The sequence below is a fragment of the Callithrix jacchus genome, chromosome 4 (assembly GCF_049354715.1).
Source record: "Callithrix jacchus isolate 240 chromosome 4, calJac240_pri, whole genome shotgun sequence".
NCBI lineage: Eukaryota > Metazoa > Chordata > Mammalia > Primates > Cebidae > Callithrix > Callithrix jacchus.
In genome coordinates, this window is record NC_133505.1 from 116508461 (window position 1) to 116533369 (window position 24909).

Genomic DNA, 24909 nt, shown 5'->3' on the forward strand with positions numbered 1-24909 from the left:
AGGGTTGCCCCATCTGATTAAAAAGGGGACTGAAACAGGGAGCCAGGCCAGACGATTCCTGGGCAAAAAAGCGCCACAAATCTCAGCACTGCTGTTTCAGCCAGTGCAGTGGGTTGCTGCATGGGAAATCACAGATCCCAGCGTCTTTTCAACAGGCAACTGGAACACCTGGGAGAGAGTCAACCATTCAACTGAGAAAAGCTCTGAAGCAGGGAGCCAGGTGATCAGGCTTGGCTGGTCTCACCCCCACAAAGGAAAAAAAAAAACCAGCAATTGGAAACACTCTGGGTTGAGAGTCACAGCAAGCACACCTGAACCCAGGATGGTCTAGCTCTGTGGGGGAGAGGCGTCCGCCATTACTGAGGTACTCCACCACTACAGAGGTAGTCTGCCATTGCTGAGGCAACCTGCCATTACAGAAAGAGTCCACCATTACAGAGGTGGACCACCATTGCCAAGGCAGTTCTAACCACACCCATATAAACAGGACTGCAGGAAAGTTCACACAGCAGCTAGGTGGAGCACACAGCAGCTAGGTGGAGCTCACAGCAGCTCAGCAAAGCCTCTGCAGGCAGACACTGACTAGGCTGCCTCCTTGGTGGGCAAGGCAGCCCTAAAAAAAAGGCAGCAGCACAACAGAAACTCATAAATAAAGCCCTAAGTCCCCGGGACAGAGCACCTGGGGAAAAAAAGGGGGGTTTATGAGTTCTGCTGCAGCAGACTTAAACACACCTGCCCAGCAGCTCTAAATGAACAATGGAGCTCACAGCTCAGCACTTGAGCTCCTCTAAAAGACAGACTATCTCTTGAAGCAGCTACCTGAGCCCCGAATATCCAAAGAGTCACCTCATAAAGGAGAGATCAGACTGACATTTGGCGGGTATCCTTCTCAGACAAAGATAGCAGAAGAAGAAACTGGTCACAACCCTTACTGTTCTGAAGCTGCTGCAGGTGATCTCCAGGCAAGCAGGGCCTGGAGTGGACCTCAGCTGGCCTACAGCAGAGGGGCCAGACTGTTAGAAGGAAAACTAAGAAACAGAAATAACTTCATCATCAACAAACTGGACGTCTACACAGAGACCCAATCTGAAAGTCAGCAACTACAAAGACAACAGGTGGATAAATCCACAAAGATAGAAAGGAACCAGCACAAAAAGGATGAAAACACCCAAAACCAGAACACTTCTCTTCCTACAAGGGATCACAACTCCTCACCAGCAAGGGAACAAGGCTGGATGGAGAATGAGTGTGATGAAATGACAGAATCAGGCTTCAGAAGGTGGATAATAAGAAAATTCTGTGAGGTAAAAGAACATGTACTAACATCATCCTGATACCAAAACCCAGCAGAGACTCAACAAGAAAAGAAAACTTTGGGCCAATATCCATCATGAACATAGACGCAATAATCTTCAATAAAATACTGGCAAGCCGCCAGGTGTAGTGGCTCAAGCCTGTAATCCCAGCACTTTGGGAGGTCGAGGCGGGTGGATCACGAGGTCAAGAGATCAAGACCAACCTGGTCAACATGGTGAAACCCGTCTCTACTAAAAATACAAAAAATTAGCTTGGCATGGTGGTGCGTGCCTGTAATCCCAGCTACTCAGGAAGCTGAGGCGGAAGAATTGCTTGAACCTAGGAGGTGGAGGTTGCGGTGAGCCAAGATCGTGCTATTGCACTCCAGCCTGGGTAACAAGAGCGGAACTCTGTCTCAAAAAAAAAAAAAAAAAAAAATACTGGCAAGCTGATTGCAACAGCACATCAAAAAGCTTATCCACCATGATCAAGTAGGATTCATCCTGGGGATGCAAGGCTGGTTCAACATACACAGGTCTATAAACGTAATTCACCACATAAACAGAACCAAAAACAAAAACCACATGATTATCTCAGTAGATGCAGAGAAACCTTTTGACAAAATTCAACAGCTCTTTATGCTGAAAACCCTCAATAAACTAGGTATTGACGAAACGTATCTCAAAATAATAAAAGCTATTTATGACAAACCAACAGCCAATATCATACTTAATGGGCAAAAACTGGAAGCATTCCCTTTGAAATCTGGCACTAGACAAGAATGCCCTCTCTCACCACTCCTATTCAATATAGTACTGGAAGTTCTAGCCAGAGCAATCAGGCAAGAAAAAGAAATAAAGTGTATTGAAATAGGAAAGGAGGAAGCCAAATTATCTCTATTTGCAGACGACATGATTGTATATCTAGAAGGCCCCATAGTCTCAGCCCAAAATCTCCTTAAACTGATAAGCAACTTCAGCAAAGTCTCAGGATACAAAATCAATGTGCAAAAATCACAAGCATTCCTATACACCAATAACAGACTTAAAGAGAGCCAATCAAGAACAAACTGCCATTCACAATTGCTACAAAGAGAATAAAATACCTAGGAATACAACTAACAAGGAATGTAAAGGACCTCTTCAAGGAGAACTATAAACCACTGCTCAATGAAATAAGAGAGGACACAAACAGATAAAGAAACATTCCATGTTCATGGTTAGGAAGAATCAATATTGTGAAAATGGCCATACTCCCCAAAGTAATTTACAGATTCAATGCTATCCCCATCATGCTACCAATGACGTTCTTCACAGAACTGGAAAAAATCACCTTACACTTCATATGGAACCAAAAGAGAGCCCACATAGCCAAGTCAATTCTAAGCAAAAAGAACAAAGTGGGAGGCATCACACTACCAGACTTCAAACTATACTATGAGGCTACAGTAATTAAAACAGCATGGTACTGGTACCAAAACAGAGATATAGACCAATGGAACAGAACAGAGGCCTCGGAGGCAGCACAACATATTTACAACCATCTGATCTTTGACAAATCTGACAAAAACAAGCAATGGGGAAAGGATTCGCTGTTTAATAAACAGTGTCGGGAAAACTGGCTAGCTATGTGCAGAAAGCAGAAACTGCACTCCTTCCTGACACCTTACACTAAAATTAACTCCAGATGGATTAAAGACTTAAACATAAGACCTAACACCATAAAAACCCTAGAAGAAAATTTAGGCAAAACCATTCAGGACATAGGCATAGGCAGTGACAGATTGGATAAAGAAAATGTGGTACATATACACTATGGAATACTATGCAGCCATAAAACAGAACAAAATCATATCTTTTGTAGAAACATGGGTGGAACTGGAGGCCCTTATGCTTAGCAAACTAATGCGGGAACAGAAAACTAAATACTGCATTATCTCACTTAGAATTGAGAGCTAAATGATGAGAACTCGTAGGCACAAAGAAGGGAATAATAGACACTGGGGTCTACTTGAGGGTAGAGGGTTGGAGAAGGGAAAGGAATAGAAAAATAACAATTGGGTACTAGGCTCAATACTTGGGTAGTGAAATAATCTATACAGCAAACCCCTGTGATACAAGTTTACCTATGTAACAAACCTTTACATGTACCCTAGAACCTAAAATAAAAGAAAAAAAGAGCGCACAGAATAAAAAAAAAGAGATGATGATCGTTACGAATACACCCCTATAGCACTTTCCCGATGCCACACGATTCGAGATTGGATGGTAGGCTAGAACAGACCATTGGTCTTATGCAGATTCTTGGCTAGGGAAAGAAAAGAAGTATAACCAAGGACAAGTCAGTGCCAAGATCAGATTCAGGGAAGTTCAGAAGTGCTCAGATACCATAAGGAAATTCGGGTTACAAAACAAACCCTGGTGCATCGTGCCCCTTACATACTGTGTTGGGCCTTTTCCCTCCGGCCCAGAATTCTCCTGCTTATTCACTAGTCAGTTCAGAGTCCAATCATTCTTCAGACTCTAGTTTTAGTTCCACATATTCCCTCAAATTTCCTAACCCTTCAAGCCTCTACTAAGTGCAAAATAGACCATGTAAAGCAGGTGCTTCAGCAATTATTACTTTTACTTCCCATTTTATACTTAATGAAACATTTGGTATAATCTGTTTCAAGTACATTAATCTTGTTTTTCTAACCAGACTACAAGCCCTGTGAAGATGCCATGTGTTTGACTGCTTTTACAGTCCCCCACAGAAATGATTCCAAGGGACATTTTTACAGTGATTTAAATGCCAGGGAAGAAAGAACATGGTATAATCCTTGGGGTTGAGGATAATTTGTTTTAATGACTTTGGAAGAAAGTAGAGAAATTCACTAACTGGGCTTCATAGTAATGCCTTAATCTAGCTAAATATACATACTACTCTTTAGGTGGAAATACATTATTATAAACGCAACACGTCAGCTGGGTGCAGTGGCTCACAACTGTAATCCAAGCACTTTGGGAAGCCAAGGGAGGCAGATCACCTGAGGTCAGGAGTTCGAGATCATGGACAACATGGCGAAACCCATCTCTACTAAAAGTACAAAAATTAGCTGGGCCTGGTGGCATGTGCCTATAATCCCAGCTACTCAGGAGGCTGAGACAGGAGACCGGCTTGAGACTGGGAGGCAGAGGTTGCAGTGAGCCGAGATCACGCCACTGCCCTCCAGCCTGGGCAACAGAGCAAGACTCCATAAAAAAAAAAAAAAAAAAACCCCTACATGTCTTTGATTCAGCTTTGTTCGAATTAAAATTAAAATCAGAGATGACAAGTAGTTTAGCAGGAACCCTGAATAAAACTATAAGGAAGCATTTTTGAGAATTTAAAACACTTCATTAAAAATTAGCATTTGTTTCTAATAGGTTAAAAAGTTAAATATTTACGTATCAGTTATAATAAACTTTACACTAAATCTGTGTAAGCTCTTTACTTGAAATCATAAGGTTAGAGCACTGAGCTAATTATTCTAGAATACTGAAAGTTGGCTTTCATAATTCCAAAGACTGTTGGTATGTAATGTTGAAACTATCAATATTTCTTATGAAAATGTTATTGGTTAAATGCAGAAAAAGTAGTTGGTGAAGGTCAAGATGAAAACAGTGTTTGTCATAGAAGATTGATCCTACAGAGATGACCTCTCAGAGATAACCTCCTGATCATAACTGGTCTGGTCTACTTCTAGTCATCCATCCTGGAGAGTGATGTTGTGCAGACTCTCTTAAAGTTAACTAAATGCATTCCTCCTTATAGGAATTTATTTTACAAGTAAAATAAAGTAGCTTCAATATACCTTAAAACATGGTGCACAACTTTTATTTTCGTCAATAATATTGCAGTAGAAGCACTCTTCATCTGTCTCTACAAAACCAACTCAGAATCCTCCCTGTGTGCTCTTGCTGCTAACAGCTTGGTTAATTTTCCCCATAGGAGTCATTTGGCTTGCTCCAAAACCAGTTCTTATCAGTTGTACAAGTTACTGAAAAGACATAATTTAATTGAAAATTAGGTAAGCCAGTGAAATGTGTGCACAGAAAGAAAATGGGTTCTCTCTTCTATTAAGAAACACGTCAATAAAGGCTAGGTGCTATTTCTAAATAGGTATTAAGTATGGGTGAAGTAACTGTAAAACAGAATAACAAAATCACTCAAATCTGGAGGTGTTCTGCACTTAGATTGTTCACGAGTGTCAAATTCTTGCTCCACTTAGAAAAATCAAAACTGGGAAGGCTGGGTGATATAGTTTAGATGGCTTCATGCAAGAAAGATCATAACTCCAGCCAGGGGTAATACACACAACAAAAGATTGGCAAACAAATATACATGTATATATTTTCAGTTAAAATACATGGTCTATATATATTTTTGTGATTTACTGTTTTAACTACATTTTATTGTATATAACTGATCAATTACTACAAATTGATGTGAGGCTTCTACTCACTTATTAATTAAATGGTTGCAGAGATGACACAAGTATATAGATAGAGACAGTGCAATGTTATTTATTAATCAACTTAGAAGATGCCAGAGTAATGTTGGTGCCTAGCTGGAGGAATTGAACACACATCAGGATGTAGACAAGGTTGAAGAGATGACCCATAACTTCCTTTATATTTATTTTCTCAAGAAGCTATGAATTTTCCCACCTTTAAAGACCGTTTAGGCATTCATCATTTTTACAGCTTAGAACAAGCAGTTATTTACAAATGAAACAACACAAACGTCAATAGCAGGGAAGAACCATTGGCTACTATCCTGAAAAAAAAAACAACAGAGATCCTCTTTAAGGTCTAACTTAAGGGATCCAAGGCTCTCACACACCTGGCACCATGAGGAGTTAACTAGGCCAGGCCAAGGATGCTGAGGGGCAAAGGTGTTGGGTGGACAGGAGGGGTCCTGACTCTAAGGGCTGTTGTCCAGGACAGCAGGTCCACCTCCTGAGGGTTCAGCCCAGCCAGCAGTGAAGTGATTCCAGAATAGAGAAGCCCATCACACGGGGGCAGCTCTCAGTTAAAGATGAACACCGGTTACTGAACTCTCTATGCCAAGTTTAGAAATCAACCATCACAACCATCATGGGCCATGTCTTACCCTGGCACTCATGCCTCCCTGCCAGAGTGGTCCATCACAGGAGCCCTGGGCTAGGAGAGGCCTAGGTATCTGTATTCTGAAAACTCCTATGGACAAGTCTGAACCCCTCTTCATGAGCGACCTTCATGAGAATCACAAAGCTCCTGAAATCCACTGTAAATGAATGTGCATGTGTGCAAATGTTCAGTATTCTGGAGCGCTTGTCCACAGCTTCCATCAAATTGTTTTCACCAACATTTTGTAACTCAAAAACATGGAGAACCACTGTTCTCCGTTCAAGTCTTCACCATCTCCACAGTCTGAGGAAATCTGAGATGAGGCTGAACACGGCATTCCCCAGTACACAGCCTTCCTGCTGTATGTTCTCTCTGTTCTTCTTTTTTCCCAGACTCCAATCTGTTCCTCTTTCTTCACTTCTATTTTTACACTGAAAAGTTTGGGTTTCAAAATAACTATAACCTAAGAATTCCTCAGATAAAAGACAGAAAAGTAAATTTCCAATTTCCCTTACCCTACTTCTCACACATTCCTATGTGGTTTTATTATTAAAACATTAAAAAAAAAAAACCATGAAGGGCATTTTATGTCTGTTTTTCCTATTAAGTTAATAGCTTGAACAAATATACACGTATTTATTTTAATTGTCAGCATTGTGGCTTACTTACGATTTTAAAATTACAGATTAAACATAAAGATAGCACTGTTTTCTCCTGTGTCTTGTCTAAACACATGACCATAACAAGAAAGGATACAATGTTGTATGTGTAAAACAGGCTCCAATCTGTGCTGGTAATTTGGTTTTATAAATAAGAACATTTTCTGTCCAGGAACAAGGCCCAAGCATTCAGATTTTCCAAAACAACTCTCTGTAACCAGGGTATCCAAAGAAATTCAAGCATTTCGATTTCAAAACTGATGTAGCTATCTGCCCCTGATTGAGGTTCCTCTAAGTGCACATTAGATAAATCATTTTCTACTATTTTTGAGCAAAATGAATATTCACTAAAGAACATGCCCTCTCATAATTATATAACCAGTTCAAATTTGTTTTTAAGAAATGTAAGACATACTTGAAATGCCAACCTGACAAAATCGCTGAAATTAAGCTTTAAGATATATTCATTCATTAGGAAGATTTCTAAGAAGCCTAATATCAAACCTAAAATGTATAGTAATCGACATATTTTTCTGAGATCCAGATTTCAGCATAGAGGCAGTCTCAGTATAGAGCAGAAACAACACGAAATCTGACCTTATCTGACCTGGATTATAATCTCAATTTCTTTCAATCCAGTAATTTAACCAGATTCCTTCTTGGTAAAATGGAAATAACATCCATCTCACTCGTAAGGCGATCATGAGAATCACTTGGGATAACAACAGAGCAAGCCTTTGTAAGCTAGGAGCTATCTAAAAGCAAGGTACTGTAACTGCTGTTCTCTTTTTAACACAAAAGCCTTCCAAAATGCATAGTATGCTTCTTGCACATAAGTCATTAGAATGAGGTGACAACGGTTATCTGCGTGAGAATGACAGTGAGAAAGAAGGGCCAAGGTAGCTGAAATCCTTAGCAGAACAAGCGCTCCCTTGCATAAGAGGTACAATGGGCTGACAGCCGCCTGGCCACATCTTTTGACAACCCCCTGGTGCTCAGTGTCAGTGCTTCAGTAAAAAGCTAATGCACTAGGAGGTCAGCAAGCTCACAGTGATGGCAGCTTGAGGCTCTCTCTCCTCTGACAAACAGCAAACTCCTATGTTTCTAATGTAAGGCTGTGTGTATCTGATTCTGCAATGCATCTGCCATGCCTGGGAGCTGTTGGGAGAGGGAGCATCATGAAGTTAACCAGCAGCCAGAAGAAGATTCCTGAGAGGCCAGGCCAGGTGCTACCTAGGGAGGCCAGCACGTGGGCTCCACATTTCTGCTGAACACGCCTGTGCTCACAAGTGAGTACCATCAGGCTGAAGTCCCAGGGTGCACTCACAGTTCATTTCTCTTTATCCGAGCAGAGAAAATCATGTACTTTCACACCTGTCATGCATTCCACAGACTTCTGAGCATTTGTTTAAAAATGGAGATATAATTCACATACCACAAAATTTACTATTTTAAATTTACCATTTCACTGAGACTTTTAGCATATATACAGCTTGTGCAACTGACACCATTATCTAATTCCAGAATACTTTCATCACCCCAAAAGAAACTCCCTTCCAAGTAGCAGTCACTTCCCATTCCCCACTACCCCCCACCTCTGACAACCACTAATCTACTTTCTGTCTCTCTAGATTTGCCTATTCTGGACATTTCCTTAAAAAATGAGTAATGCAATATGTGGCCATTTGCGTTTGTTTTTACTTAGCATTAAGTTTCAAGGTTCATCCACGTTGTAGCAGCTATCAGAGCTTCATTGCATTTAATAGCTGAATAAGTTTCCACTGTATGGGGTATACCACATTTTGTGTACCCATTCAACAGCTGATAGACATTTGGATGGTTTCCAACTTTTGGCTACTATGAATAATGCCACTATGAATATTCATGAACAAGTTTTGTGTAAACATATTTTCAGTTATCTTAGGTATACACCTGGAATGCAATTGCTGGGTCATTTCTGGGCATGTTTTAACCCTAAAGTTTATGTCATCACCCTCTGTGTACCCATTTCCATGGCAGACAGAAAGAAAGATAGTTCACCAAGAACCCCAAAAGTCAAAGGAGAAAATGAAGACAGGTAGAAAGGGACAAAAAGGTTCTGTGTGAAGCAATATATTGCTGCTCTCAAAGTACCACTAATAATATACCTCCCCTGCACCATAACACAGCAGTAGCCGTAGCTAGGATGAGGAGACCAGCACTGGGCCTCAGTTGGCACAATCCTCTTTATAATAAGAACAATGAGGCCGGCATGGTGGCTCATGCCAGTAATCTCCACACTTTGGGAGGCCAAGGCGGATGGATCACCTGAAGCTGGGAGTGCAATACCAGCCTGACCAACATGGAGAAACCCAGTCTCTACTAAAAATACAAAATTACCTGGGCGTGGTGGTGCATGCCTGTAATCCCAGCTACTTGGGAGGCTGACGCAAGAGAATCACTTGAACCTGGGAGGCAGAGGTTGCAGTGAGCCAAGATAGTGCCATTGCCCTCCAGTCTGGGCAACAAGAGTGAATCTCCACCTCAAAAAAAAAAAAAGTAAAAAAACAATGAACATATAATGAGTAACGAGTACTTCCTATGCACAAGGCACTGTGCTGAGCACATTTTATAGATTGTCTAATAGTCCAGAGGATAGAGGAAACAGGATGATTGAAAACACTCACTCATTGAGGCCAATTCTGCTTTCTGCCAGAGTGGTGTAATTCATGTCTAGGATAGGCCTGTAAGGAAAGGGGAAAACAGAGGAAGCTAAATTGCCTGAGGAAGAAAATGACATTTATTTGCTAGAGCAAGGTAAGAAGTGGGGGTGGTTGAAGGCTTGAAAATGGAAAAGGGATTGATGTGTAGATAAAAGAAGGCAGGAACAATGGATCAGGGGCCTAAGAAGAAAAAACAACCTGTAAGAAATCCCAACGGCCAAGAAAACTTCAATCAGTTTTAGTTGATTTCTGTTTTGAACCACGTTGATATCTTCCTGCTTTTCCCTGAGACCTTCAGTAAGGCCTGTGTGGGTGTCACTCTGGAATATTAGAGAAGTGGGCAATGCAGAGTGAAGAGGAGACAGCAGTGGTCAGAGGTGAAATACTGAGCTAGCAGCAGGAATTCAAAGAGACATGACTGGGAAGGGTAAGCCCCATTATTATCAGAATATCGGAGGGAAGAAAAGGTACAGAACTTAGAGTACATGGTTCAAGCCATTTTAAGTATTAGGAAAAAGGGTGACCCCAAAAGCTGGAAGAGATGAGATCACCTGCCTTTCATACTATAATCTGCCTAACAACACAACAGTTATGTTATAAAGGTGGGTAACAGGGAGTAGGAGGCAAATCCAAGATTTATCATGTTAATGTTCACTGCTTAACAATGGACTCTTGACCTTCAAGACGTTATGGTGCCATTCCCATGAATGGTCAGAGAGTACCAAAACATTCTCTCAGTGCCGTGTGGAAGTCTAGGACTGTTCTCACGTTGCAGATGGAAAAACTCTGGCACAAGAATCTCCTGGACATGACTGGGTCCACTGAAGTTTTTTTCTCACCCACCCTCCTATCACAGTCACGGCTAAGAGGCCCTGAGGCCACTTTTGTAGCAGGAGTTGGCAAAGATTTTCTGAAAAAGGCCACACAGTAAATAATTTAACCTTTGTGAGCCAAGAAGCAAAATCAAAAATATTATTAATAAATAGGTACTTACATAAGAGAAATTTCTGCAACATTTTAATGGATGAAATTAAACAATTGTGCACAATTTTTAGTAATACAGATCTGTTCATTAAAAGACTGAAATTTATTTATTGATAGCATTTCTTTCCATTGGAGTTCAAAGTTAGTGTTTCCCAAGCAATGGGGAAAGGACTCTTCACTCAATAAATGGTGCTGGCATAACTGGCTAGCCATATACCGAAGACTAAAACTAGACCCCTTCCTTATACCATATACAAAAACCAACTAAAGATGGATCAAAGACTTAAATATAGCTATATTAAATGTAACTATAAAAAACCCTGGAAGACAACCTAAGCAATACTATCCTGGACATAGGAATGAACAATGACAGATGGAATGACAAAGATGCCAAAAGCATACACAACAAAAGCAAAGATTGACGAATGGGATCTAGTTAAACTTAAGAGCTTCTGCACAGCAGAAGAAACTATCAATAGAGTTAACAAACAATCTGAACAGAATAGGAGAAAATGTCTGCAGCTATGCATCTGATATAGGTCTAATATCCAGCATCTATAAGGAACTTAAATTTATAAGAAAAAAAGCAGCCCCATTAAAAAGTGGGCAAAGGTCATGAACAGACACTTCTCTAATGAATACTTACATGCAGCCAGCAAGCATATGAACAAAAAAAAAGCTCAATATTATGAATCATTAGAGAAATGTAAATCAAAACCACAATGAGATACCATCTCACACCAGTAAGAATGGTTATTACTAAAAAGTCAAAAAATAACAGATGCTGGCGATGTCGTGGAGAAAAGGAAACATTTATACACTGTTGGTGGGAATGTAAATTAGTTCAACCATTGTGGAAAGCAGTGTGGCAATTCCTCAAAGAGCTAAAAGCAGAACTACCATTCAATTCAGCAATCCTGTTACTGGGTATGCAGCCAGTGGGATATAAATCACTCTACCATAAATACACATGCACGTGAGTGTTCACTGCAGCACTATTCACAATAGCAAAGACATGGAATCAACCTAAATGCCCATCAATGATAGACTGGATAAAGAAAATGTGGTACATACACATATGGACTATTATGCAGCCATAAAAAAGAATGAGACCACATATTTTGCAGGAACATGGATGGAGCTGGAGGCCATTATACTTAGCAAACTAATGCAGGAACAGAAAACCAAATACCACATATTCTTACCTGTAAATGGGAGCTAAATGATGAGAACTCATAGACACACAAAAGGGAACAACAGACACTGACTAGGACCTACTTGAGGGAGGAAGGTGGCAGGAGGGAGAGAAGCAGACAAAATAACTATTGAGTACCAGGCTTAGTACCTCGGTGATGAAATAATCTATAAAACAAGCCCCCAGGACACAAGTTTACCTATTTAGTGAACCTGCACATGTACCCCTGAACTTAAAAGTTATAAACAAACAAAACAAAAAACAAACTTTGATGTTAGTGTTTCCTAACATCAAATTGATTACAAACATTCATCTGTAGAAACCATTCTTAGCTTATGGGCTGAACATAGGCTACATGTGGTTCTCAACTTCTGTTCTGCAGCCACCGTTATCTGAAGCAAATTGAATGCTGAGCTATCTGTGCTAAGAGTCTGTAATGCAATACCCTGATTCAGAAATTAGAGACCTCAAATGGACTTTGAAGCAGCGCTTGAAAGATCCAGCTGTTCCTCAAACCCATCGGTCTAGTACCCCAGTGATAGAAACAACCATTCTTTCAGCCAGTATTTCCTGAGAACCTACTACGTGCCAGAACTATCATAGTCACTGGAGATATCGTGGTGAGTAAGCCAGATGAGGTCCCTGCCTTCAAGGGGATGAGACTGCAAACAAAAGTTAAAGCAAGAAAAAATTGTCAGAGAGCGGTAGTGCGATGGAGAAAATAAGAGAATATATTGGAGGAGTGGGGATAGGGAGCTACTTTGGATGATGCAGTGTAATAAGCAGTTCCTTTGTCCCTATATTATTCTCAATCCATTTTTTTTTTTTTTTTTTTTAGATAGAGTCTTGCTCTGTTACCCAGGCTGGAGTGCAACAGCACAATTTTGGTTCACTGCAGCCTCCACCTCCTGGGTTCAAGTGATTCTCCTGCCTCAGCCTTCCAAGTAGCTGGGATTACAGGCCTGTGCTATCACACTCAGCTAATTTTTGTATTTTTAGTAGAGATGGGGGTTTGCCATGTTGTTGAGGCTGGTCTCAAACACCTGACCTCAAGTGATACACCCATCTCAGCCTCCCAAAGTGCTAGGATTACAGGCATGAGCCACCGAGCCTGGCCATCAATCTTGTTTTTCAATCAGACATTTGTATTTTTTTCAATATGATAGGGGTGAAATACAATCTCATTGTGTTTTGATTTTCTTCCCCTTCTTATTAATCACCATTATATGTAAATGTATATGTTTTGACTTTTCAGCTTTCCTCCTGTTAATCCCTGATTTCTCATTTATTTTTCTGTTCAGTTGTTTTTTTCACTTTGTTGCTGTTCTTTTAAAATTGTGGATATTGATCCTTTATTGGTGCTATACATTGCAGATATCCTCTCCCAGACTATGACTTTCTTTTAACTTTGCAGTGCCTCTTGTTTATAAGATTTTAATTTTTATCTGGCAAAGAATACACTCTCTATGAGAATTTGTTGTTAGCTTCCTTCTCAGCAGGGAAATATAGAAAAAAAAAAAATCATGGATTTTTAGTTTAAACCTTCATTTCATCCCTTATAGCTGTGTCTTGCCCAAATTTATTGAAGTGTTGAGCCCTGACTTCCCTGTCTGCAAAATGAGGACAATTCCTACCTCAAGGTTTTGTCTTGAGAATTAAATGAAAGAATATATGCAAATCTCCTATACAATGGGCTCCTCTCCCACCCCGCTCTTAAATTATAAGCTGCTTGAAGAAATTATATTCCCCATAAAACCACATGCAACCCTGATACTTAGACTTTATTAATTGTGTTGATCGAGTTTATCCTTAAAATGTATATAAAATACCAAGTATAATAATATACACTTAATTGAGTAAAATGTGGAAGACAGGACCAGAAAAACAATTTAGCAAATTAGCTCTTTAACACACAATTACTTCAGCTGGTCTCCCTTGAACTAAAGAGGTAACAGAGTACGGTAGTAAGTGACCCAGTTAATAGGAAATTTGTAAACATTCTTCTGAGGGAAAATTGTATTTCAAAACCCTGGAATACTATTTATACTGTCAATTCTACTATGGACCAAAATCGTTGAACAGAATGTTGTAAAAGATATTTGTAATTAGTTCTGAGAGGAAAAAAAAAATCACAAACTAATGTGAACAATAAGCTTTAATAATTTCATAATAAATGAGTTTTATGGGGAATACATTTATAATACAAACACTAACAAAAATGTACTAGTTATGGCTAGCTTTTATTTCAGATTAAAAAGAAAAATTCTAACTCCTCTGATCCCTGAGCGTATTACATATGCTTTACATATCAAGGACAATAAAAGAAATATTAAAAATTGCAATGAATATTGGGCTTTACTCACCACAAGCACACACATCTATATCTTTTTGGTATGCACAGGCCAGTGCCCCAGCTGGAAACACAACACTGAACACAGACCATATTCATTGAACTATTTTCATGGGCCAGGACACCTGCAAGGTGCTTTCACCTACCTGCTCTCATTTCATCTTCACAACAACCCTGTGAGTTAAGTATTACTAACTTTCAAAGGAAGAAACTCAAGTTCAGAGAGAATATGCCACTTGTCCATATTCAGTAAGTAGGAGAGCAGAATTTAAACTGCTGACTGCAAGTATGGAAATATGAGCCCATCTTATAGATGAGGCTGTACCACACTGAAGTATTTTCATGAAATTTGTAAAACCATGTAAAGAGGTCCCAAGATCCCATGCATTACTTTCACTGACTTCTCCCATAATCTACTCCCAAAACTGCTGAAGGAAGAGACTTCCTCCTATGGCCTAATTACTCTGAGCTGAATGAGCATGTATTTTGCTAATCAGGATTTTTAAGTGACTGTGCTGTAGTCAAAGTACATGAAAAACAAAATAAAATGACTTGCTGTCGCATCATGCACAATAGCAAACGCTATAAAGCACGAATATTGCCTCTGATTTGTGGCCGGATTCTGAAAACATGTTTGGGAGTCGTTCAACAAGCTCCAACTAAAAATAAGTGATGGTCGTGAAGATGAACTGACATGGAGTTTGATTCATCTCATCAGTGGTCTTTGGCCCATTTATGCTCATGACTTTATTTATTCAAATAATTTGCTTTATTCTCCCTCCAGAGAAAAAGACCAGGAGACCACCATCCCACCCCTGCTTTGTGCAAAGAATCTAACATAAACAATGTCAACAAGAATCATTGCCTTTAACAAACTCCAGGATGCACCATGGCACTGTTTATAAGATGTAAATGGAGTCTTGTTTTATTTCACGGTTCGGCTAAATTTAGACGTCTGCTTCGTTTTAGATCTCAGTCCCCTGAAAAGAGGCTCCCGTGCTGTATTCAATACTGTCAAATATGCAAATTCAGTGAGGCGTTCAAAACAGCGAATGTGAAACATGACCTGGATGATGTCCATTTAGACACGGATGATTGAAGGGTTACCACACTGTGGTGATCTTCAGCATTGTTCACCACACATCTCCACCTCCCTGACTGTGGCACAGCAGGATGGTCCCTCTGGCTTTGGGCGGGGCTGAGCAACTGGCTCTGACCATTGGATTGTGAGCAGAGGTAATGAGTGCTGCTTCCAGGCTAGGGCTTTTAATAATGCCACGCAAATATCCTCCAGAGCATTCACCCCTCCTCTGCCAAGGTGACCAGCAACGTTCCAGATGGCAGCTGCACTGCTAGCCTGGGGTCCAGAGAGATGCAGTGACAGCACAAAGCAATGCCCCACCCCCGCAACAGATATCTGGCACAAGCAAGAAATAAACCTCTGCTAGCATGAGCCCTGAGGCTGGAGCGTTGTTTGTGACCACAGCCTAAACTGGCCTCTCCCACCCAATGCCTCAGGCACATGGTGCCATGAAAAAAGGGCTTGGTGTTGATTAAATTGAGTTTATCTAGTAATAAGTTAGCAGATTGGTGTAATTTAGTATCTGAAGTGAAATGTTATTATCTTGTCAGGGAAAGGGCCTTCAGCCCATAGTTCACTTGCTCCCTCGATCACCATGTTCCAAAATCAGTATTAAATAGACGTAAGCAAAATTGAAAAGGAAAAGTTACAGTTGTAACCTTCCAGACTGCCAGTTCTAATGTATTGGTCTGCCAACGTTCTTAGTTGTAAACAATAGAAATCACTCTGGCTAAGTAAGCAGAAAAGGAATCGATTAAAGATTTATTCGCTTACAGAATCTCAAGGGTAGAGACACCACCTCCAGACATGCCAGTGTAGACAGCACAGCCTCACTGCTGGGCATGGACACTACCCTGAGCTCTGGATGCCTCTGCTAGAACCTCGGCCACTGAGCTACTCTGTGGCCCTAGTACCACCTGCTTTGCATCTGTAGGGTACAATCCAAATTCTCATGCAGGTGTATCTAAATGAAGCCTAGGTCACATGAATGCACTTTGGGTGCAAAGAAAAGTGGGAACGATTTTTTTTGTTGTTGTTTCTTAGGAAGGCAGAGAATTCCTCACACACAGGAAAGATATTCAAAGGTGTGACCAAAAAGAATAATAAATACCCACTACATCTGTAGTAGTGGCTGATACAGATAACTAAGGTCTTCAGTGCTCATTTTAGTTGTAAAAAGGCTCTCCAGAGCCTTCCTGGTTTCTGCAGCTCTTCTTTTTCTCTCTAGTAGGGTTTCAATCAATCCCCGTTTGTACTAGTTTCAGTTGGGATTGTCACTTGCAACCCAGAGTCCTAACTGATACAGAAATAATGATGCATTAAAGAATCCCAGGCTAGCCAGTTGCAAGGGGGGCTGTGAATATCCAGATGCTCTCGAGAAATTTTCAGATTTTTTTTCCTGCAAGGTAACTATGCATGACAGAAAAAAAAATAAAAGAATATAAGACTCTAAGTTTGGTTTGAGAACACTAATTGGGATCATGGGCCAAATACTGATACATTCTCTATTAAAAGTCCTTGAAATGGGGGCTGGGCACAGTGGCTTACATCTGTAATCTCAAAACTTTGGGAGGCCAAGATGGGAGGATCACTTGACCCTAGGAGTTCAAGACTAGCTTGGGCAACAGAGTGAGACCCTGTCTCTACAAAATAAAATAAAATAAAATAAAAATTAGCCAAGTGTGGTAGTTCATGCCTGTAGCCCCAGTTACTTGGGAGACCTGAGTTGGGAGGTCGAGGCTTCAGTGAACCATGTTTGCACCACTGCACTCCAGCCTGGGGAACAGAGTGAGACCCTGTCTCTAAAAACAATAAACAAATAAGTAAAAAATTAATAAATGTCTTCACAAATAACTTTTTACTTCAAAAAATATTACCTATACATAGATCTTGTGTGCATATATTCACTGAATTTAAAATGTCAGTAGTATACCCAAGGTGCCAACTTATTACCAATGCTACTTGGAAATAAGGCTATCTATAAGACTATATATAGAGAAATAATTAATATTTAAAGAAAGATAGAGCTAGCTAGGTATAGATATATATATATATTCACACACACACACACACACACACACACACACACACACACATTGATGTCAGGGTCTAGGATTAGTAAAACCAAAACTACCTTATACTGTATTTCTAGATAAGTCCAAGGGCTGGTTGAAATAATACAATAAAATATGAGAAACACAAAAACCTAAGGGCAAAACTGTATAAAAATTATACTGAATAGTTATGGTATGCCAAGGACTTGCCTTCCTATGGTAACTTAAAGTTTCTCTTTTCTCTAAGAATGGTTTCCAGGATAGGGCAGGGACCTTTGCCTTTGTTTAAGTCAAGTGTCCTGAGCTGGCTGATCCAGGGTGAATATCAAAGAGACCAAGCCCTGGAGTCCAGTGAGGTGAGCTGTATTATAACAGCACTTGAGGGAGAAGATCAAAGAATTCAGAAAGCTGGGATTTCCACAGCAGCCCTATTCCTTCTCTCTTCCACATGGTAGTCATTAACCCTTCCTCCAATTCAGTGAGAAATCCCAAGGTTTCCCAATAAATTTAATTCTAAAAAAAATGTAATTGTTAGTATAGGTACACACAGTTGTTTATTCTTTCTTTTTTCTTACTTTTTAAAGCTAGCCTAGAGCCCAGTTCCTGTTTATAACCAAAAGAATATTAAATTAAGTCCATTCCCCTACCATCTTATCTCCCCAACATCCAGCTCCAGCCTTAGGTAACTCATCTTCCTTAACGGGAGCAATTTAAAAGGACCTTTGGCTTTTCTGAACCTAGTAGCCATGTGCCATGCTATCACTGAGCTTGGCAGCAGCCTTAGCCTTGTCACTTTTTAGGAAAATACTTGCTAATTTTAACAACCTCTGGCTTAACAGTTGTAACTTCAAATGCTTCAGAGGTCACACAGGTGAGGTAAATGGAGAGAATGGTGAGCTGGACCTCACTAGACACTATATGCCCCATATAAAGATATTTATGTTCAAATACTTAAAACACTGTGTCGTTCGTTCAAATAAAATTCATGGGCCAAATTTACCTCCTGAACTGTCAACTAGCAATCCAGATTGCTACTGGTTTATATTACATATGGGTCTAGATTACAAGGCCCTTAAAATTCAATTTTCATTCAATCATTTGAGCAGGATAAAAATGCTTCTTGCACAGCAAATTTTTCTACTTTTTTTTTTTAGCAGAACATAAGACATTCATGGAGCCAATGTGAGGTATCTAGAGAACCCAAGTGGTGTTTTTAAAAGAAGCTTATCAATGTTGGTAGATTTCTGCCTCAGTGTGTCTCATGGTAGGTGAAAAAGGCTCATGTTACTTTCTATGAACCACAGAACAAAGCATGCCAAACTCCTTAGAAACACAAGGACTCCAAAGGTATTACAGCACAGATGGAAAAACTCAAATGCCTACCCTTGACAGTCTTTGGTTTAACTACTTGACCTGATTCTCTTCACAGACTAAAAAGGAAATTCAATTCTATTTGAGAAAACTGACAAGACATTCTTTTCCTTGGAGAAAATGGACTGGGACAAATTACACACAAAACCTTAAAATCTCCACCACCAGTGGTTGAAAAACAATCGAGCCTCCATTAGTAGTTCCTTTGCCCACAGAATGCTCTCTGAGGAACTATGGGGCTTGGAAAAAGTATGGGGCTCTGTTCCTCATCCAGGACACACCAAAGTTGTAATAAAAACCTGCTTTTCTTTGTGCGACTAAGCAACTGCTATTTCACACCCACATATTGCTGGAGCTTATTCAATTACCCTCAATGACTTTGTTTAAAATGAAAATGCTTTGCCTCCTAAGGACAGCGTGAGAGGACTGATTAATGTTGCTCCCTGAAGAACAGAAGTGTAGGTACACAGGCAAAAACCTGAGGAGCTGGAAACTACTGCTGGGCCAGGTTTCACAAGCAATTCAAACCTACCTTCAAATATTTTTGTAAAGAATAAGGACTCTTAAGGCAGTTGGATATTTCAGGGGGCATCCTATGCCATTTTTCCTCTTTCTTCCTGATGACAATCACAGAATTAGAAAACTAAGAGGATGACAAGAAGTGAGGAAGAAAGACCAAATTTGCCATATGGTTTTTCAGGAGAAGGGGAAACAGTTCTATTTTTTTTTCCCCCTGACACATTGTTCCAAAAGATTTGTAACTGACGAACCAAGCCAGCACATTGCTAGGTTCTGGAGCTCCATGACTCAGAAGTCACTTTTCTATCCAACATAGTAAATGTCAAGTAAAATATATCTGATAAGAGAGTTGAAATTTCTACGGGAAGCTTGGCCACTGAGTGAGTGACTCTCCTTTGCAAACGAGCCCTGTATTTTGCATCTGCCTTTTAGGTGGATTGCCAACCTATAAGAGATAAAACATCCTCCCAAGAGCTGCATTAAAAAACATAAATCATGGAGACCATATCTACTCCTCTATAAATCCCTTCACAAATAACTTTATCCATAATCATAGTAAAGGTCTGTTTCATTTAAGAAAGAAAAAATCAAAACAAAACACATACAGAAGAAAACAGAGAGAAGAGAAAGAAAAAGCATCAGAGTGATATTTTTACGCATGCACAGTATGCAAAATTTGGAGATGAAGAGCCCCAACAGAATGCCTAAAGAGTCTGTAATGCACAAGAATATATAGGTTCCAGGGTAGACATAACCAAAAAGGGGAGTATTTATCCATCAGCTATCATTGGCTCTCATTTCACAAAGCTTGAAGATGAGAACCCCTGATGTCAAAGAACTGAAAATATTTAGAGATAGTTCTTGGATGACTCTGTGAAGAAGGGGATGAAGAAAGAATTACATGAAGACTATGCTTCACCACTCTTTTTTATAATAGATTGTTTTCTTTAAGAGAAACATAAGCTATGATGAAAGTGGCAGAATTTTGGTGCTTTTAACACCTGCAGTGGAAGCAGAGTAACAAGAAATACTTGGCAATCCAATTATTTCATGCAGGTTTTCATCTACCCGGAAAGCTGTCCTCAAAATAGAATAGAACTTTTTCTCCTTTATCAATCTGGGAGTACCGGGGGCAAAGTAACCAAGAACCTAACAATATTGTTGATGAGTATTTTCAACAAACAAAATCTAAATAAAATACGATCCAAGGAGTTTAACAAATAGCTTCCTAATTTTATTTCAATTACTTAATGGTACATTCAGCTTATATTGCACTGCTGTCTTGATGTTAGGCTGAAAAATAAACAAGACTTATCCCTAGAGAGATATGGGGTATTGAGCTCTGTTCCCAGAAGTGGGAGGATGGATTAGAGAACTGATCTTTCTAGAGTTTTAGGGAATATTTTAATTCAACTGTGAAATAATGGGAGAATAAAACAAATTCAAGATCCCCACTACCTAGGGATTTGGGAAGGTTAGATGTATATCCTGAAAATCATAGCTATGGAGAAGGAAATCTAAGAAAATGTTTACCTTAGGAGGCTAAAAACTTAATATTTTAGAAATAGCAAAAAGACCACTTATTTCTTATAAATTTTTAACCAAAGATATTTACAGTTACAGAATAGGCTAAAATAGTAAGATTCTTATACTTTCACATATTGGGGTCTCAGGAGTAAATATTTACTAGGGGTCACTATGGGAAATGCAATCCTTCCCATCAAGAACAACTGTGGAGACAAAACACTCCATCTGAAATGGATTATCAGGTCTCAACTTGTACAAAGCTATGCACAAATCAGACTCTATTTCTGTCGTCATTCCAAATGGGGGAGGGGTCAGCATGAAGCAGGGTTGCTATGGGAAGATTTCTGGGCTATGAACCTTTGACCTGAGGAATGTCCAAGGATGGAAAGGGCAGGAGTCATAAGAAAGGGGGATATGGGCCTTGCAGGTAGAGGAGTCAGCATAAGCCACCTTTGCAGGCTACAGTGAATGACATGTGGAGACTGGCTGAGGCTACAACGCTGGAGCAGGCTACAGAAAGCAAAGCTACCGGTATTGAGAGCTTAACATGCCAGGCACAAAGCTAAACATTTCCTTTACTTTTTTTCCTAATTTAATTTTAATAAAACAGCCCCAGGTCACAGGCTTGGGTTCATTCTCTCTGTTAGCCACACTCACTTCGTAATCACATACTGTCTTTCAGTTTTAGCACCACTTGTACCTGGATGACTCCCAAATCACCACCTTCTGCCTGGACATTTCCTCCAAGCTCTGGACTCACACGTCTGGCTGCCTATTTGACATTTTCACATGCATACCTGAAGGATATCTCAAACTTAACTTGCCTAAAACCGATCTCCTGCTTTCCATCTATCCCCCAAATAAAACAGAGAGAAATAACTGCTCCTCTTCATCTACCTTCCAAACATATCCAAAAACCAACCACTTCTCACCACCTCCACACCTACCACGGTAAGCCACCCCCATCTCCAGCATGAATCACTGTGGTAGCCTCCTAGCTCCTAGCCGTGATGGGTGTGAAACCTCCCCTCCAGTGCCCCACTGAGTCTGTGCATTCCAAACCTGTCCTTTGCAGAACATGGTCCAGCCATCAATACTGTTGTCTGAGGTAGAGACAAAGAGTTAAGAGTAATTCTTTGACAGGTGACAGCAGAAACAACGGATGTTGAGAGTGAATCTGAAAGGAAAACTGCACGGTGGGGCTAAGGGTATCAAGAACGGGACATTGGAGGACATCCACAGGGGAATAAAAGAAGCTCCACTCTTAAGAAACATCACACTGTTGGCCAGGTATGGTGGCTCACACCTGTAATCCCAGCACTTCGGGGTGCGGCGGGGTAGAGGTGGTTGGATCACTTGAGGTTAGGAGTTCGAGACCAGCCTGGCCAACATGGTGAAACCCTATCTCTACTAAAGATACAAAAATTAGCCCAGCGTGGTGGTACACACCTATAATCCCAGCTAGCCAGAAGAATCGCTTGAACCCAGGAGGCAGAGGTTACAGTGAGCCAAGATCAAGCCACTGTACTCTAGCCTGGGCAACAGAGTGAGACTCCGGCTTAAAAAAAAAAAAAAACCCACCATATTGTAGGTCAAATGTCCCCCACCTTGAGCAGCCTTTCTTTCTCCCCAGGCAGAGCTGAAGGCCTCAATTACAGGATTGGAAATCACCGGATACCTGTGCGAAGAGCCTTCCCCACGAGAATCTGAACTCGTTTTGTGCCTCCAGCACCTGATGCCTATCTGGTAAGCCCTTGGCAAAACTGTGCTGAACGTTTAACATGGTGTCACGGACAGTGAGTTAGGATCTTCGAGAGGAAATGGCTGCTCTCCTCTGGAAGAGCTAATTAAGACTTTGCATAGGAGGGGAAGTTTGCGAGATAGAAAAAGGTATTTCAGTGTATCCAGGAAGCGAGCACTGACCGCCCAGAAAGGAACAGCAGTGGCGTGGAAAGACGGAGACCGAGGCACTGAGGAAGCGGGGAAAGGAGGCCGCGGCAGCAGTGCTGGGCTGTGGTGCTAAGAAGGAGGCTGGCACTGGGCAGCCGAAGACAGCAGCGAGGCAAAGGGTTGTTCTCTCCCCTCCAGGGCCGGTGGTGGGAAGCGGGGTGGAGGTTGGGGTAGTTGTCTAAAAGACACGAGGAAAATCCGGGAAACAGAGAGTTGAGGCTAGAAGGAGGAGCTGATGGGTAAAAGGACCAGGTGAGCTCATACCTGTAGTTCTTTTCATTTCCAAGTACGACGCAAATTACCGAGCTCCAAAAAGGAGTTAAGTGGCCAAAACCTTAATCATCAGAGGATAAAACTGGACCACTCAGTGAGGTGTGAGCCAAGAAGTTAATGAAGTAGGAGGCACAACACTGTCGAGAGTTGTAAGACAAACCCCCAGGTTATTACCTGGGTCCTCGAGGATCCAATTAACTTCTCATTAAATAGGGCTGGGTGCTCGGCTTCTCACCGGGCTCCAGCCTCCCAGTCCCCAGCGAAAGCCTGCAATGGGACTCCAGGGAAATTCGTTCAGCTGGTGGATCTTCAGTGAGAGGAAGGCAGTGGAATGGACAGGCCTTTCACGGCGATATCCACCCAGCTCTGGCCAGGCCTCGCCAGGCCTCGAGTGGAAGGCTGGCAGCAGCACACCACATCAATGGCAGCCTAACCTCCTGCCTTCCCCTTTCCTGCCTGTCAAGCAAGCCCTTCCCTACTAAACTACCCAAACAGAGCTCCGTCCTTCTTCTCGGGATGCGCGGAGCCTGGAAGGGCGCCCGGCCACGACGACGCCCACCAAGTAATGGCTGAAGAGTGAATGAACTCCGCTCGGCCCCACTTGAGTCTATCTGGGCACTGAGGGATGCGACCAGTGGAGCAGCCTAAGAGAGCACAGGGGGAAGAGAAGAAGCGGAAGCCTCCGGAGGTCCCAGCGGGGCGGCCTGCGGGACCCGAGGGCCAGGCTCCGTAGCGCGGTCGGGAGGGGGATTCTGGTCCCAGGCCCAACACCGCCCTCTTTGCCACTGACCTTCCGGCGGGGGCTGCCGCGCGGGGCACAGCAGCTCGGCTCCAGCGTCCCGCTCCCGCCGCCCCCCGGCGGCATCCGCCGCCCGCTGCGCACGTAGATCACCTGCCTCCTGCTGGCGCCGCGCGGCGAACCCGGCGCGGGCGGCAGGTGCGGCCCAGGTGGCCGCCAGGCCGGGCCCGGCGGGGCGCTATAGGCGGGAGACCCGGGCCCCGCGCGCCGCAGCTCCGCGAAGAGCCGCAGGCCGAGCAGCAGCGCGGCCCCAAGTAGACACCGGCTCAAGGCGCCGCAGCCCCTCCCGGGCGGCCTCTCCCGGGCCATGGCGTTGCTCTCGGGGTCCCGCGGGCCGCGCCTGGCGGGCAGCAGGGATATGGCCCCGAGGGCCGGAGCGGCTAACTCTGGGAACTCCCCCGCGGGCGGGGGCGCGGGCTGGGACCCGCCTCCCTCCCTCGCGACCGAGGAAGCCTCGGCGTAACCTTATCCTGCCCTACCGAGCGCGCCCCGCCGCTGGAAGGGGCGAGGGGCGGTGGGCCAAGCGCGGTCACAGGGCGCCCTCTCACCCCGCCCGGAGGTGCCAGGGCGGGACTGTGCAGGGTCCCTCAAGAGGTGCCCTCCGCCCCGGCCTCCAAAGCCTGAAGGAGCTGAAAGAGACAGGGCCAGGAAAAGCGCATTCCTAACGGGAGCCGGGCCATAACTTCATTTTCTGCTATTAGTTTGTTGGAGAAACACAGGAGGATAGGTGAGCATACAAGAACAGTCAAGCGTTGTGCGCCGTTAAGCACAATATAAATAAATAGCACTTATGCTCGGGTTTACAACTTTCTCTCTCTCTCTCTCTCTCTCTCTCCCCCCCTCCCTCCCTCCTTCCCTCCCCTCCCCTCCCCTCCTCTCCTCTCAAGAAAGAGGAGGATTAGGGCGAAGAGAATAGCACTCAATGTAGAATAATCAAATTAGAGTTATTCCATATGTAAATTCTGCCTGAAGCCAATTCGTGCTTTCTTTCCGTGTTATGAAATGTGTGGGGGTGAA

The 24909-nt window shown here is 42.2% G+C and overlaps 1 protein-coding gene across 6 annotated transcripts in view; it reads right to left on the reverse strand.

Moving 5' to 3' along the window:
• Positions 1 to 24279, reverse strand: part of METTL24 (methyltransferase like 24) — a 119145-nt gene extending 94866 nt beyond the window's left edge. For 2 of the 6 annotated variants that reach the window (XM_078369943.1, XM_002806728.7), the window contains exon 1: positions 23884 to 24279. Coding sequence is in view for 3 of the 6 variants with exons in the window: in XM_002806728.7 (XP_002806774.2) it covers positions 23884 to 24201 (318 nt within the window). In the remaining 3 variants the exon portion in view is untranslated. Of the gene's footprint in view, positions 1 to 9466; positions 9610 to 9753; positions 9811 to 23883 lie in introns of those variants that run through there. The other 4 variants (XM_078369944.1, XM_035296503.3, XM_054254323.2 and 1 more) reach the window with 3 other exon arrangements.
• Positions 24280 to 24909: the final 630 nt, after the last annotated feature.